At 37.2% G+C, this 16,040-nt stretch overlaps 2 protein-coding genes and 1 long non-coding RNA gene across 6 annotated transcripts in view; 2 read left to right on the forward strand and 1 right to left on the reverse strand.

Moving 5' to 3' along the window:
- LOC148238118 (sortilin-related receptor-like) overlaps nt 1-2,345 on the forward strand; it is a 309,166-nt gene extending 306,821 nt beyond the window's left edge. Inside the window, exon 17 of the transcript XR_015812708.1 lies at nt 2,016-2,345. The gene's annotated coding sequence lies outside the window, so the exon portion shown is untranslated. The remainder of the gene's footprint in view (nt 1-2,015) is intronic.
- The window catches only part of sgg (glycogen synthase kinase 3 beta homolog shaggy), a 70,620-nt gene that overhangs the window by 35,076 nt on the left and 19,504 nt on the right, over nt 1-16,040 (reverse strand). For 2 of the 4 annotated variants that reach the window (XM_088205943.1, XM_088205940.1), the window contains exon 1: nt 5,242-5,393. The exons of the other annotated variants lie outside the window; for them this stretch is intronic. In XM_088205943.1, the coding sequence (XP_088062069.1) occupies nt 5,242-5,320 (79 nt within the window). In that variant the 5' untranslated portion in view covers nt 5,321-5,393. Of the gene's footprint in view, nt 1-5,241; nt 5,394-16,040 lie in introns of those variants that run through there. 4 annotated transcript variants of the gene reach the window in all.
- Nucleotides 2,659-5,393, forward strand: LOC148238138 (uncharacterized). Its single transcript, XR_015812716.1, has 2 exons — nt 2,659-4,359; nt 4,426-5,393. It is a non-coding gene; the product is annotated as an uncharacterized LOC148238138 (long non-coding RNA).

A 16,040-nucleotide genomic window follows, 5' to 3' on the forward strand; every position in this document is an offset into this window, starting at 1 on the left:
CGTTCCATTCGCGGAGCGTCGCCTTATAGAAAGAACTTGGAACGGCCTTGTGCAGTAGTAGCGCTTAGCGATTTGGTGTTCTTATTGTCTGGATACCACCTCTACGACCTCGGCGAGTTTTCTTTGTGCTCTTCTCGATTCTAATTTTTTGTACGCCATGGGGTAGTATGCAAATTAGGGTCGAAGTCACGTGAACGGTGAGACTAATTCGCATATAATAATCGAGCGGTGCCGATCCCCTTGAGGAGTCGTTACGTATGAAAGGTTCCGTTCGAATAATTACACACCGGGAGGATTACGGCGTGACGCCTTCGTCGTCACGTTTGCTACATGCATGCATGATACGTGCTGCGAATTTTGCCTAACGGGACGCTCGGGAGGTCCTGCGGCGTTAAATCATCGCATAATTGGATATGATTCTGCTGCACAAGGTGTCAATCATAATCTGGATGACTGATGTGCTGGCGTTTAGCGTTGATGGCACTTTATGATATAGTGGCGCTGCGTTGCGACGCTAGGCGTAAATGCGACCACACCCCGAATAGAAGAAGGCATATCGATTGAAAACACGCCGAATGGCGTTGAATCGAACTCAGCAACGAGTGGACAGATTCGATCGAGCCTTCTGCGTGATTGATGAACATTATCTTCGACTCGCACGCAAGAAGGGAATTACGCACAAGAGAATCTCTTCGGACAAAGCGGTCGTTTTAATTACTCGACCTCAGCGAATGGTATACGGATCCGAGAGCGTCGCACTGTCGCACTCCAGTATAAATATAGGCGACCTGCCACGCATCGCAACCGCGCTAATTGCCCGCGCAGCGAGCGGTCAGTTTTACAGAATCGCAGTATCTCCCGATCGGATCGATTAGTTCCAAAAATAACTCCACACACAGAACGTAAGGTTAAACAGTCATTTCCGTTCGGTTTGGCGGCTTCTGATATGGGTCGTGTGTGCGGCGGAGGTGGGTCGATTATCGATGCGCTAATCTCCATAGATTGAGACAACACACAACGCGCCCAGCAACCGAGACACACGTCAGGTGGAAATAGAATACGCCAATCGACTCGGTAATAATTGCTTCCGTGGGGAGCATAACGCGGGATACGTACAATTCGCCTGTCTAATATGCTCCGCGTATTCGAGTGAATAATCCGATTTTGAAAGGTTTCACTTGATTTTGCAGAAAACGATCGAGAAACGAACAGTAAATTTAGCATGAATAAAATAATTATATTCTCTAGAAATATAATAATAAGCATTTAAAACCATCAAAAGTGCTGCCTGCCATCGTTTCCTATGATGGCAGCACTGTAAATCAGACAGCTGTCAATAATCGCGTGCGTTCAAAGTATCAAATGTTAGTTTGCAACAACACATTTACGAAATGGATCGCTTAATCACTCCTCAACGCGTTAAAATTGTTCTACATATTCTGTACGAGCTGTGTATCGAAATTTATGGGATGATACTGAGCGAACAATTCGCAAAAGAAATGAAAAAATATAAAGTGACTGGAAGCGTTGGAAATATGTTAAGGCTTGTCAGGGTTCGTAGGTCGTTTCGATTCATCGGGGTTCGCACATTTTGGGCATTTTTTATGGCTCCCTTTGCCACATTTTGCATCTGAACACACACTAGAATTTTCAATCGAATATTCGAATTATTCGTTTATACTATTTTAATACAAATTTAAAAAACTATTAAAATGAAACAATTTGTATATTTGAGCAACACATGTAGTCGTTTTTTTTTCCAATATAATATAGTGATTAGTGCCGCTCCGAAATCCATGCACCTTTATTTTGTTCCGAAATGCGAGTCAATGAAACACTTCATCTCAACAACAAAAAAAAGCTTTTATACATTCAAAAAACATTCATGAATGATATTTTTATCTATGACAGAAATTCGCAGTATTCATTAACTGAATGAAACAAAATGTTGGAAAGGCCCACTCTTTATTATTGTTTATTGCTTTTCTCGGAAACAGGTATGCGTCGCATTTTAGGGCCCATACGCACTGTCGGCTAGCCGCCGGCGACTAGCCGCCCGGCGACTGTACTTTATATGGTTTTAAATGGGTGCATACGCACGCAGGCGCCGAGTCGCCGGAGCGTCAGGCGCGATCCTGCGCAGAGGTGATGCACAGGCGACTTGCCTGTCGCTGCAACCTATAAAAGCATGGGTTTAGATGAGTGCATTCGCACGAGGAGCGACTTTCGAGGCGACTTATACATCATTCACAAAAAATGGCTTCGACACAGAAACGCTCATCGTAGAAATTGAATCCTTAATCGTTTACAATAATTTTATATGAATATTGATAACGAAAAAGAAATATTGTGAAATAATATGCATAATTATTTTATATTATTTCTTGCTTCTCAATTTAAATTAATTTTATTAACATAATACAGACACATTTATAATTGCATTTGGGAAACAAAAAGCGTTTCATACAGGAAAATTCAATATTATATGTAAAATAAAATAATATTTTTTTCTCTTTAAAATTAATATTGCAATTTCTTCGCGAATGTACTACCCGACCTCGAGTCGCTCGGCTTAGCCGCCTAGCCTAGCTACCTGCGTTTTTGAGCAGGCGGTCCCTAGTCGCCGGCGGCTAGCCGACAGTGCGTATGGGCCCTTAGTGAACTTCATGTTATGTTTTTGTATTTGTTGTTTTAAGACGCAAAGATTATATTTCAATCAGTTCAATAATTCGATCGCGATTAATTTATTTATAATTATTCAATTTATATGCAAATCAGCACAAAACAAACGCCGAAACGAATACGATCTTTATGTATATCAAATTCGCTATATTATATATAATAAATTAATAAAATTATGTATTTAAAATGTTCCATCAATTTTACTGAATTAATTCAATAGCAGTTGATCTTAATTCTGGTGATTTGAAAAAGCTAAAATGACGTACCTGAACGACGAAAAGTATGTAATAATAAATTAAGCAGTTTTCTTTTGACGCCCTAACTGATCAGTAATTAGCACAGCATTGTGTTATGTATATTTTATAAATTAATGATTAATTAAAATTATTATTTTTAATTAAATAATATTTTACAGACACTTGGTTAAATAAATTAATATCGGTGAAAACCGATAATAAAATACGTATATATTCGAATACTTCATCCATTTTTTATTCAATATTGAATAGTTTAAAACAACAAATAATTGAGAACCCTAATCTACAAGATCTGAAACTTTTTCAAATAAAATCTTTTGTGATGAGGAATTGTATGTTGTGTTGATCGCTTAACCACAGCTTAACGCGTTAACGTTGTTCAATGGTTTTACATAAATAACAATTCTGTACGAGCTGTTTATAGAAATTTACGGAAAGATTATGATCAATTTTATCGTCCTACTGAGCTAACAATTAGCAACGTAGTGAAATAAAAGAGACAATAGACAGCGAAAAATATACGCAAATAGAGTGTTAGAGCAGCAGGAAGTTTATACTGATTTTTCAAGGAAAATCTTCTTTGATGAGGCACATTTCCACCTTCCTGTGTATGTTAATAAGCAAAATTGCAGCATTTAGGGCGAGGAAAATTCTCATGCGATTCACGAGACCATTACAAAAAGTGGGCATTGTGGTCAGGCGGCGGCATTGGGCCTTACTTTTTTTGAAAACGATGAAGGTCGGACTGTAACAGTCGACGGTGCGCATGATTACCGATTATTTTTGGCACAAAATCGAAGATATTGATGTGGTTCCAACAAGTTCGCGCAATTTGCCACATTATCTGGTACAACCAGATGGTGTGGAAAGTATAATTATATAATAATCACTAATTACGATTTCCCACTGACGACATAAATTGAATATCAACTGCTGCAAAAGGTTCAGAAGCAGCCATTTAATTGATATTATTTTTCATAATTAATGATACAACAAATTAAGATATTCTTAAATTTGTTTGATTTAAAAAAAAAGTTGGATCAAATTTTAGAAACACATACTAACATAAAACTGGGGCTTTTAAATACCGGTATTCCGGCTAATTCCTCAATTATCATTGAATCAATACCGGTAGTCCGGTATTAATAATAATTTAACACGATTTCTGCTTAGTATGGCAAAATCATGTGATAGTTTCTCTAATAAATATTTGTAAATAAAAGGAGGTTGCAAAATCTATTTGCAGTTTCGAATTCAATTAGTGGTTTGCAATCGCAAAATACCATTTTCCGGCACGCCTAGCATAGTGCAGTAAATCAGCTGTGCGAAACCCTTATGCATCCCGCCTACTGATAAGAAATGTATTACATTTTATGTTGTTTGCGAAAAGAAGGTCGAAAAATAATTAACTAAAAACTATGTATGTGTAGTGTCGATAGTTTGTTTTTGTGTTTTTTTTTTAGAAACAAAGATACAATGATGCTAGTCGACTTACAGTAAAATGAATAGTGCATTTACTGACAACATTGGTTCCATTAGAAGAGTGTACACAACTATATACATGTCACAATCAGCTTACCAGAATATTTTTTATACATTATTATTACTGTTTGTTCGTACTTTTAGAATGTTTTCTCATCATTCGTCATCAAGGAGAAAAATTGATAAGTTTAGCTTCCTAGTATTCGATGGTTTTAACTGTCAAAGAGGAACTCTTTCGGTGCTGGCTATATACAATTCACTTTCAATATGGAAAATCAGTATGCTGAACTCTGCGTTTACTGGCAAACTCGAGCCTTTTGAAAAGGTTCGTTTGACACAAGCCTCAAGTAGACAATTACGTAACGAATCGCCATTGAAATTTCGAACGTTGTTACAGTCACTCAGAACCAGTCGTGCATCTCGCCAGGTTAACGCACCCGCCGCGAGCGCGATACTTGGCAAAACGGCTTTTGCATACACTGAATAACGGTGGTAGCTGTAGTAGATACACACCGCTGCGAAACCGCGAAAGTCCGCCGCTCTTATCGAAACCGACGGTAGCGGAAAAGTGATAACGGATATGAGGTGTGTGTGTACATATGTAATGCGGCAACGATTTTCTTTTGGCACGCCAACGTCGCGTTTCGATTGCAATTTGGTAGATACCATCGCTTCTATTTGTGAATTATTTAAGTATCAGTTGTTGGTCTTGGACGACTGCTCGCGGTGGCGAGACCTCGACCGTGAATTTTGGCAAAATGGTGGTCGCGCACAAACACTGCACTGTGAAAAACTTTCGGGACACTGATGGCACACGCACCGCAGAGCAGTCGGTCGAACTTGGTGCACAGCTTGTTGACTCCGTTTGCCGCAGCTGATATCTTCTGTCGGGATGACATCCTGCTTCCTAGTCATGGCAGGACGGAGCAGCGCGCAGAACACTGGCGACGGCGAGAGCGCCCGCGTGGTACTGAGGCCCAAAAAACGCTCAACGCGATACGCTCCCACACATACACATAGACAAACACACACATACACGATCGCGTTTCTTTGTTGCAACACTACACTGACAAACGTATTTTCATGCGATGGTAGTGCTGTCTATATCAACAACTACATTACAATATCCGTGGTAGATGAAATTAAAGATACTGAAGAATGCAACTGTAAGCAATGTCACCCGCACGTAGGAAGAAGTGATATTTTTATTTAAAAAAATATTTTCCGTTTATCTCGCGTCAGGTTTAAATACTTGGTAATGCCATTCTGAATATATTTTCCCTTTGAAAGCTTTCGCCACTTATGGCATACGATAAATCACTGTCACTTCATAGTATGAAATCGCTTCAACATAATCACAAAGTAGTAAGCGCATAATCATAAAACGATTCAGAATCTTTTATAAATAAGCAGACTGATATAACAAGCACGGTAGATAGGTGTTAAGACGACTAACCCAACGACTACTTGGGTTCAATTCCCACACGAAAGTTTATCGTGTCTAAGAAATCAGGATTTGCGATTACAATAATTCGTATCAAGGGATTGATTAAAATCGATCTAGGTCAGTAATGGCTGACTAACCATGACACGCGTGTAGACATTTTGGGTGACATTTACTAAATATTATTAAGCGAATTTCTGAGTTACCACTTAGTATAGAAATGTCGTCCAAAGGAAATTTATTTTGAGGATACTATTGATATCGGTTGGTCATTATTACTAGATATGTTAATGTACTTAAGTACAGTACAAGAAAAGTCTATCAAGTTAGAGTCAATGCCAATAGTGCATCAGGGAACGAAATATGTAAGATATGATATGCCTAAAGTTGTGTTAGTGACGACAGGTTAGGATTTGCAATACAGGTAGTACCGATACCGATAATACCGTTTTTTTTTCAAGCTCGTACATCTTATTTGTTGAAAAAGATAAATCCGTGGCATAGAACTAAGCAAACGATGATGCCCACATTGCTTGAAAGCAGAAGCGGAGAATAATAATTTGCAGTATTTACATATTTTTTATTCTATAATATAATAGAAATGACATTATATTTACTTTCAACACGAGTAGAAATAAATATGTATATGTGAGATACATCTTTCGAAAATAAATATTATAAAGATAATCACATAAATCTGTTCTAAAAAAAGATGCCACATTGAACAGATTTACAATTTTGTACCTGACAAAAAAAAAAAATAATATAGAAATATATTAGCCAGAGGTGTTCTGGCCCCTGTATAAAAACTTAAGAGGTCGATGAAAGCCGATATTTTATGTTTTCCTATACGTATTATTCCAAAAAATAAAAGATTTGTGGCCCCGAATTTTTAAAAATATATTTTTCGACAATGTAATAAATGAATGAAAGTGAAAATAAATGGAACAAATTTGTTTTCATTCATACTCGTATAAAGTATATGAAAGATCAGCGTATAAAGTATTTTTAGAAGTACCTGAATGTAAGGTAGATTGTTTCAACGCTTCTTATTGCTTGAAACACGAAATATGTATAGTCAGACAGATAATTGTTCATAAATGTTGGTAATGTAAGTCAAAATTTGACCAGCTTGTTTATTATATGTTAAGAGATTATTACATCTTCATTCAATATATTTTACAGAAACTGTTTTGAGACCTGAATCCTTAAATTTTTCGCAAAATTCGCAAGCATGTATTAACATTCAACAATATATTACAGAAAAAAGCATTCAATTTGACTTTTAATGAATGAATGGACATCTATCAGATAATATATTGAATAATTCAATTGAATATATAGCAAATATAATTCAGCGACAAAAAATCACTAATGTGAAGAATTATTTATTTTTGCTTTTTTAATAAATAAATATATCAAAAATATAACTATTTTTTTACTAGGGCTGCAAATAGTTGTGACACGCTATTCACGTTTTTTTTCTTCATATTTTTGACCCACCGAGCTCAAAAGATTCGCCGTCATTGATCTAGGTTCTGCATGTATGGTACAAAAAATCAAGTGAGTTAAATATAGCTCAAGAGCAAGTACCACAAATATATAAGCAAAAAATCTGCGCTGGAGATAAAAATATATAGTTTCCTAGAAAATTGACACACAAACCTCGGTGTTAACCGCACCATTCTAAATAATTTAAGGAAAAACTTATGAGTAATTTAAAATAGGATGATTCAGAACTGCTAAAAATAAAGTAAAACACTACGAGCTTTATACGAGATATTATCAAAAAAACCGTTATCTGTACAACGCGAGCACAGCTAGATTTTATTGTTGTTGAAGCAATTTTACTGATTACAACAAACAAAAGGTAATCGCTGGCATAAGTAATATTTTATTTTATTGTTTGGAGGAAAAGGTGGATAAAAAATCGTTTTAGTTAAAAATGATGACAACACGTCGCAACATGACAAAATGAACAGACACGTTTGTAAGTCACCGAATTTAATAAAATAAAAATATGTTTGTTATTCCAGGTGACAAGGCAAATCCTCTCGACCCCTACACACTAGAAAGAGGTCGCTCTCTCGTGCTGACGTATATAAAACAAGCACAATAGATAAATCTATGACTAATACCTGAAGATTTGGGTTCGAATTCCATATGAACATTAGTGTTTTTCAATCACTATATTTTATGAAAGATCGGAATTAGTGATTAGTATATTATTAGATTTTCCTAATCTCACATATGAATAATCAAAAAAATCATAGTGACATATGTATATGAATTGCAAGCTGCAATAATATTTTATAATTATTAAAATATACTCACTACTTACAGTATAACGTATTGGGCTAACGCCCGTCTTGTTACAACAGATGAAAGAAAAAAAATTAGCTAATAAATGCAAATGTTATTAACCTTTTCCGGACAAAACCTTTCTTCGTATTTAATCCACTGCAGTACAATTTATTTAATCACAAAAACAAAGCTTCGTACCTACTATTTATATATACATAATTTATTTAGGGTATACTCTGAACCCGTTCCAGATGTTGGGACCACTATTTGAATAAAAACCTACCCAAGAATGCAATGACAAAATAAATAATGTTTCGCTCTATCCTTGTAAATAGTATTTAGTTAATTGGTCACTTTTGTAATACACACAACACCAATGGTTCTTAACATATTTTTAAAACATCATTATGATTTTTTGGTCCTTCCATGAAAATACTATAATATTATTGTTCGTTCATTTATTTTACAACTTTTTTATTGCTTGTGTTAGACCTAATTGAACTAGATAGATATAATTTTTGGAAAAGTATATTGGTCATAATACAGATAATCCAATTTGAGTTTCCTATGATGGCAGCAGTGTAAATCAGACAACTGTCAATAATCACGTGTGTTCAAAGTGGCAAATACAGGGACGTCGTTTTAACATTTTCCAGGGGGGGGAGGCAAGAGTTGGTTAGTCATGGGTCATTTTTTTAATATTTCAATTTCATTCATATACTTGATATTTCATGAATTTTTTAGCTAAATTCGAGGGGGCGTCCCTGTTTAGAATCTATGTTAAAATCAATAAAAACGTGCCGTCGCTGTCGAAGTGGATACGCTCGGTTATCTAGCGTTGATATAAATACTTTTAATAACAATATTACAACTTACAATAAACGAGACTCGAATGAAGCATACCTAAACCGAATTTCGACCAATAGGAGAGCGCAAAAAATAATTATTCTTTCTCAGATGTCAAAAATCCACGGCAAAAGCAATAAAAAAGTGCCGTCGCAGTGAAAACGTTCGGTTATCAAGCGCTCATACTACGATTTTTTATAATATTACAAATTTAATGTAGCACATCTGAACCGAATTTTGCACAATATGAGGGCGCAAAAAACAATTATCTCTTCTCAGAACTCAAAAATTCACGTCAAAAGCAATAAAATCGGATAAATAAAAGGGATAATTGTATTTTGCGCCCTCCTATTGACCAAAATTTGGTTTGAATATAGTTTGACCAACATAGTAATTCACACAAACACATCAAATGTTCGATTAATATGGTTAGGAATACCGTAATATATTGATAAAAGTATCTCTAAGTAACTAATATAATAAAATACTCAGAATTTTATCAAGTCATTTAAAATGGATTAAAAAAATTGAAAAAATAGTGGGCATGACATACATGCCTTTGGACATCCAAAGGTTAAGCTATTTATAGTTAATTGAGGAAGCGACGTTTCCACAGCATGTATGGATCCAACTGATCATGCTTTCTCTAAACTTATATATTAATATACAACCGTAAAGGTCCTTTTAACACTTACAAATCATGACGGCAAATATGTACGAAATAATGTAGGAACAAATACATATATGAAAACAACATTTTATCTTAATAAGATCCATTGTTACACAAATATACATCTTAACAAAAGATGGCCTCTAAAATTGATATGTTTCATAGGGACGCGATAACCAGATTATTAATTGCATCAAAGGAAGGTCAGTTTATGTTCAGCCCAACTTTACGTTAAAATATATAGAGCGCGTGATGTGAGCGATTTCATTTTTGCTTTGCGGCTGGCGTGCTTCCATTTGAAGACCTTGACTGGAAAATGCATTCACACATATTGACCCACCCAAAGTCCGACCTAACCCAACGGAAAATGCGCGAGTGACGCATTGTTCATCACATTTCCTGATAACAAAACACGGTATCATAGACACCAAAACGGGGGGGGGGGGGGGTTCGCGAATTGTACGATCTAAAAATCTATACATTTGCTTTGCGCAGTTGCCACGCTACGTGCTAAATTTTCGAAAGAAAATCGCCTTTTCCCCATTTGTTTGTAGCTAAAGTGTCACACGATGTACAAGTAGAGCGAAGACGATCGCTGATCTCTATTTCGTCTTCGTTGTGGCGCTGATGACATCTGTGTTTTCTTTTTCATTTATTTTACGAATAAATATATCAAAGGAAGATACTGAAGTTGTAATCTGAGATAACTTGGGTTTAATCATTAAGGAAATAGATCGATCGAGATGATTTAAAAAAAAAATAAACATTTCTACTAGGTACGTATCTTGCTAATAAATCCGACCCATCTTTGCGAAATCAAACACAAGGGATTGAATATTATATAACGTAATGCCTGCACTACACTGGAAGTTGGCCAAGGTTGGCCAAGGACGGAGAATACAGTGGATTACTTCGGAAGAGTTCTGCCCGCTCTAAAATCTCTCGGAAGTTGTCTGAGGTTACCGAGAACGGGAGGTAAAGTGGGGGGTAATTCAGTCGACTTGGCCAGCTTCGAGCGCTTCCGAACATTGTCGGCAAAAGGACCGAAGTCGGAGCTGCTCTTTCGAGCGCGAGCGGTGAGATACTTCCCCATTCGCTCTCTCGCGTTTTAAGTGACGAGTGAGAGAGATAATGATAAGGTGTTTCGCAAACTAAGATAGAACGAGTAACTCGGTTCAATTTCAGTATGCGCGTAGGCGTCCTATGGTTAACACGCATGTCGAGCGCTGCATCGTGGGCACGTGGTCAAGTTATAATACTACATGCTTATCGGGGACTTCAACTGACTCTTACTGACATTTTTAAATATTTTAGGGCAGCAAAAGGGAATAATTATATTTTTGATAGTATATTCTTCTAACAGATATCGTTATTATATTTGTTTTCATATAAAATTAAATAATTAAAAAATAATTAGTGGTACTTGATTTTGTTAAAAAAAATCGTTTCGAATATCCTTATGTATTTTCCTAGATCGGTTTATATAAATGTCACACCATAACGAATTCTTATTTAGAATCGATGGCAACAAATTCTAGGATAGTCACAGATGTGGTGTTCGTATTCTGAAGTATCATTTTTATGCCTTATGGCAATTTGCAGAAGCCGACAAAGATTTTGCGTAAATTGAATATTTACGACCGAAAAGTTTTCATTTAACTAGCAGTTTCACATCCTAATTATTATTCTGCATCAACAACAACTGCCGCTCCTGTGGCATCAAGCGCGGCCGTCGCGAATTGAAAAAAAATCTGACCAACCCTTTCGGATGTGCGTGACTGAGCGTAACGTCAAGTAGTCTGTGAAAAATCAAACTTGGTGGCACGGTAAAGGTCGCCGCGGCAAAACGGCGATTAAAAACAAAATGAAACAATAAAAAAAATGGCGCCCGCAAAATCAGATTAGAGGAGGGCTTTGAGCTACGCGCGTGCTGAATTAAACCTATGACCTCAGCTGAAAAACGTCACCTTTGAATAATTACGAAGCAAGGTCGAACGCGGCCGTTTTTCGAAACGGCTACGTACACGTAACTACGGACGACGGAACGGACACGACCCTGATCGTGAACCGCCAGCGAGCTGAACGTGACTCACACGCACACAGAGAAACGCGCGGTTTGCAGATACTTCTGCAGACGTTATTAGCGCACGTTCGCTGAGAAAAACGAGGAAATTCCAAGAACCGTCGTTTCAATTTTTGCTCTCGTTTTGCGCTAATAGAATCTAAATGCCGTTGTCGAAAACGGGATTCTCGTTGAGGTCATTATGAGACGACTAAGTGTACTAATTTCGCGAAATGCAATAAAGGCCGGTAAACCCTTGAGCGAAAATTATATTTTAAATCAATCAAGGCGTTATTAGCCATCATTTTCTTTAGCATGAAAGTAGGACAATTTGATAAATGAGCGCGCTCCCACGCTGTGTCTGAGATTCAATTAAGCATAGCTTTTTCTACGAAGAGGCTCCTTATTGCAGAATAGCGCATAATAAATCTATCCTTAGATGTTCCTATTATAATCTGATACAATATTTTTTTATGTGAAGCATTATTTTGAGCTGAACCTTATACATATGGCTCATTAACATATTATTGTTTTGTTATCATATTCATTTTTAGCATATGAGTGTGACGCAGCTACGTGCATAATTTAGCTAGAGTTTAAAATTGTTGCCTCAATGAATCAATAATCTGATTTATATGTTAAATAATGCGTTGATTAGTTTTTTCTTAGCATGTATCGAATCATATTGATTTGATAGGACTAATGTGTGATACTATATAAGTCATGAAAACTATTGAATATTTTATTTTTACGCTCACCTTTACTTTGTTTCGAAATGCGAGACAATGAGACGCTTCTTCTCAACAAAAAATGCTTTTACGTCTTAGATAAACGTGAATAGAATGTTTACCGGCGGTGTCTACTATGGCCGAAATCACAACGAAACAAAATGTTGAAAAGGTCTGCTATTTATTATTGTTTAACGTTTATCTCAAAAACAGGTGAAAAAATTATTAATATATTTAAATATTTCATCCATTTTTTCACCAAAACTCCCTTCCGATTAGGGCTGTATGCACAGCAAAAATAACATTTATTTTAAATACGATTTAAAGGCCCATTATATTTGTAAATTACAAATAGCCGAAAGGGTATATATTATGCATGGAGCATTTCACAATCGCGATCGATCTTAAACTGAACTCGGCAAGTTCATGTGGTACAAACCGTTTTTCAGTAATTCGACAATTTCGTACATAAAAACGTAAACGATTTCAGTCTACATGGACAAACTGAATTAACGTAAATTAATTATCCTTTTTTATTATATTAGCATAAAAAAGGCACAGAGTTTGTTTTGATTCATTCAGGCAAAGATACATCTCTTTGTTCCAGAGACTCCTTATTTGAAGCAAAATTCTAAAATATCACCGACGTCAATCTAGAATTCTTATTTTTGACAAACAACATTATTTTTGTCGTCCGCGAACAAGATTTATTCTCAGTCTACGTCATTATTCAAAAGAGGGGCATGCACATTGGCATTCTGCCAATCTTTCCTGGGAAACGTACGTCACTCTGACTCAAAGATCGACGCGTTACTTATTGTCCTATGGATATTTGAAAAAAAAAACTATCGACAACACCTTGGTTTTTCTCGAGTTAAGAGATTTCAAGGCATAGACTTCTAGAAGATCCTGGCGTCGGAGACAGAGACACAAACGAGCGACCGAGCGTCAAACCCACTCACCGAACATATTTACGTTTTGTTTATTCATAATTCGCATTATTTTTAGACGCGTGCAAAAACAGAAACGGCGGCAATAACTCGGGCCCGGCTCGCTATTTTTCGCGACCGAACCGGTTCGAACCGCTTCATAGGACAGCGAGCACGCTTCGCAAAGTTATAGACTCTAGGAGCCCTTTCTTTTTCTATATCCACCGCACAAAAACCGGTTTGCACCGAGGAGCTGGACGGATCCGCAGGAGTACCGAACGCCAATGATTATTTTATACTAGCAATAGTATACGTCAAATCGACGATTGTAATCAATCCGCGTATCTGTTACTACGTTCTCGTGTACGTTGCGGCCTTGGCGATAAAGCGTCAGTGTAAAAAGCCGACCGCTCGGCAATTCTCAACATGTTTAACGTTATGTACTGTGAATAATTATGTAACGAAGTCAGATCAGAAAAATATTCTTAAAGTCGTCACTATCGCGCCGCGGAACACTTTCTTGTATTGTGCTGTAAATCAAGGTTGAGAATTGCACAACGCATGGTATTTTTATAATGTAAAACTATCAGTTAGAACTGCGATGACTCAAGCGCAAGATTCATTAGCAGCAGGTGTCTCTCGGAAAAAATCATTGATGTAACCATTATAAATAGCAATTGCAATTGATAATGACTATCAGACGGATTTTTAACACAGAAATAGTGTTTGCCTTGTTTCAATTAAACTCGAATAAGGCGTCAGAAATAATACGTTTATGGCATGCTAAAATAAATTTCTACTCATATTCTCGACAGCTTTCTAGCCTGGACGGGGCTGGTCAGGATCGTATAAGAGTTAGATACGGTAGATAGAGACATATGTGGTATCATCTCATGAATTCTATAGATACTACTAATTTTAGACAAAAGCTTATTGTAGTTTTTATCACAAATCTGACCGTCGTGATTTGACAAGTTTTCCCAATGGATCATGATGGTCGTTACAAGCAAGTTTTTCTAACATTTCACATGCATACATACATACACAATATATCAACTCAAATACATGCCCATGAATGTACATAGGTAATCCATACACACACTCTTTAACAAACATATTATTATTAAAAATTCACGCAAAATGTTAAATTATACCACTCAATTTAAAAAAAAACAATTATGGTGCATACTTGAAAGAGATGAGCAACATTCCCCATATTTTTTCCAGCTCATTGGATACATAGCTATCACTGAAAACATCATTATGTTAGGCAAGCTTGTGCAAGAGAAGCGTTCACAAGCGTTGAGTTCCTGACCGCGATGGCAAGAATAAAGGATGTGATCGCGACTAGATGGTACTCATGGTTTACAAATACGGATACGATCCGTACCCGTTCTTATAAAGATATCTGATTTTCTTTGAATTATTTGCAACAACTCTAGCTTCTCCAGACTATGGAGCCATATTCGAGGACGCTACGAGCTAGCGTTATCGAACTAGAAGCAAATGACACATTATCACGAATGTCAAGCATTCAACCTATCGTTTACGATATTATTGTGGGAAACTCACGTGAAATGATCGCGGTCAAGGGTGATGAATTAGGTAATTGAATGTAAAGAATGGGACCACACAAAAGCCCTCGTTACGTCTAGAAAAAAGGGTTCACATCTTGGATAAATCAATAAAGTAATACTATTAAACAAATCTTGAGACTTCGACATCTTTACCATCGCTACAGTTGCGTAAAATAAAGGGTCGTCTCTGATCATGTATCAACCTATAACTATGCTTTGATAAGCTGTGCCGGTGCAGATGGGAGTATCTGACCAAGATGTGTTGTATTTTCGTGCTGGCCATCTGGAAGTGGTCGATCTCCGGCCCTGGTCATGTCGCTGAGTCACAGTCGCAAGCAGGCCGGGCAGACAGACCGGGCTGAATAATTGAAGAGACTCAGTAGCATTCGATCGCCGGCGCGACTGCGTGCCGCTCGGTTACGTCACCCCCGTTGCGTCCACCACGTGGCGAGAGACCGATCCATACGTACTCAGATTTTTCTCTCATTATCCGCGCCATAAATCATAGTTCGACCTCGCTGGTGCGATTTTGCGCATACGCCCACGCGACCCACCGCCGGGTCCCCTCTTACCCATCCGAGAGGGGCCGTGACATCTTTTCTCTCGTTTGTATGGAACAACGACCACACCGCCGAAAAAGACTAATTATCTGGGGTCTTAAATAAAAATTTGGCCGCCGCACCAGCCGAATGACGTCAGAGATACGCTGCAAGAATGCACCGAAGTGTAGTGTCGGAGCGTTTGACCTAAAATATAGAATACGCACTGCAGTGTTTGAATGTTAAGATTTTCGGTCGCACTGTGCACAAAGGTTGACTCAGGTGTTTCGGCAGTGAAACAAGGTATTTTCGTATAAATAACTATGTGCGGCGTGTGTACACTACTTTCGCGGTGAATATTTTAAGCTTCGAGTATTCGAGGAAATTTCGCATGCATATTGAATGGTTCGCAAAAGCGGACGAAAAACCCAATTAGTACACCGACTATAAATAGCTTTATATTATACGAAATTGTGCCGACCTTTGCCGTACAGGACGGTCCCTTTTATGCCGGTATTCA

Source organism: Plectrocnemia conspersa, unplaced genomic scaffold (assembly GCF_051122295.1).
Source record: "Plectrocnemia conspersa isolate PC_06_02 unplaced genomic scaffold, ASM5112229v1 ptg000002l, whole genome shotgun sequence".
NCBI classification, from domain to species: Eukaryota; Metazoa; Arthropoda; class Insecta; order Trichoptera; family Polycentropodidae; genus Plectrocnemia; species Plectrocnemia conspersa.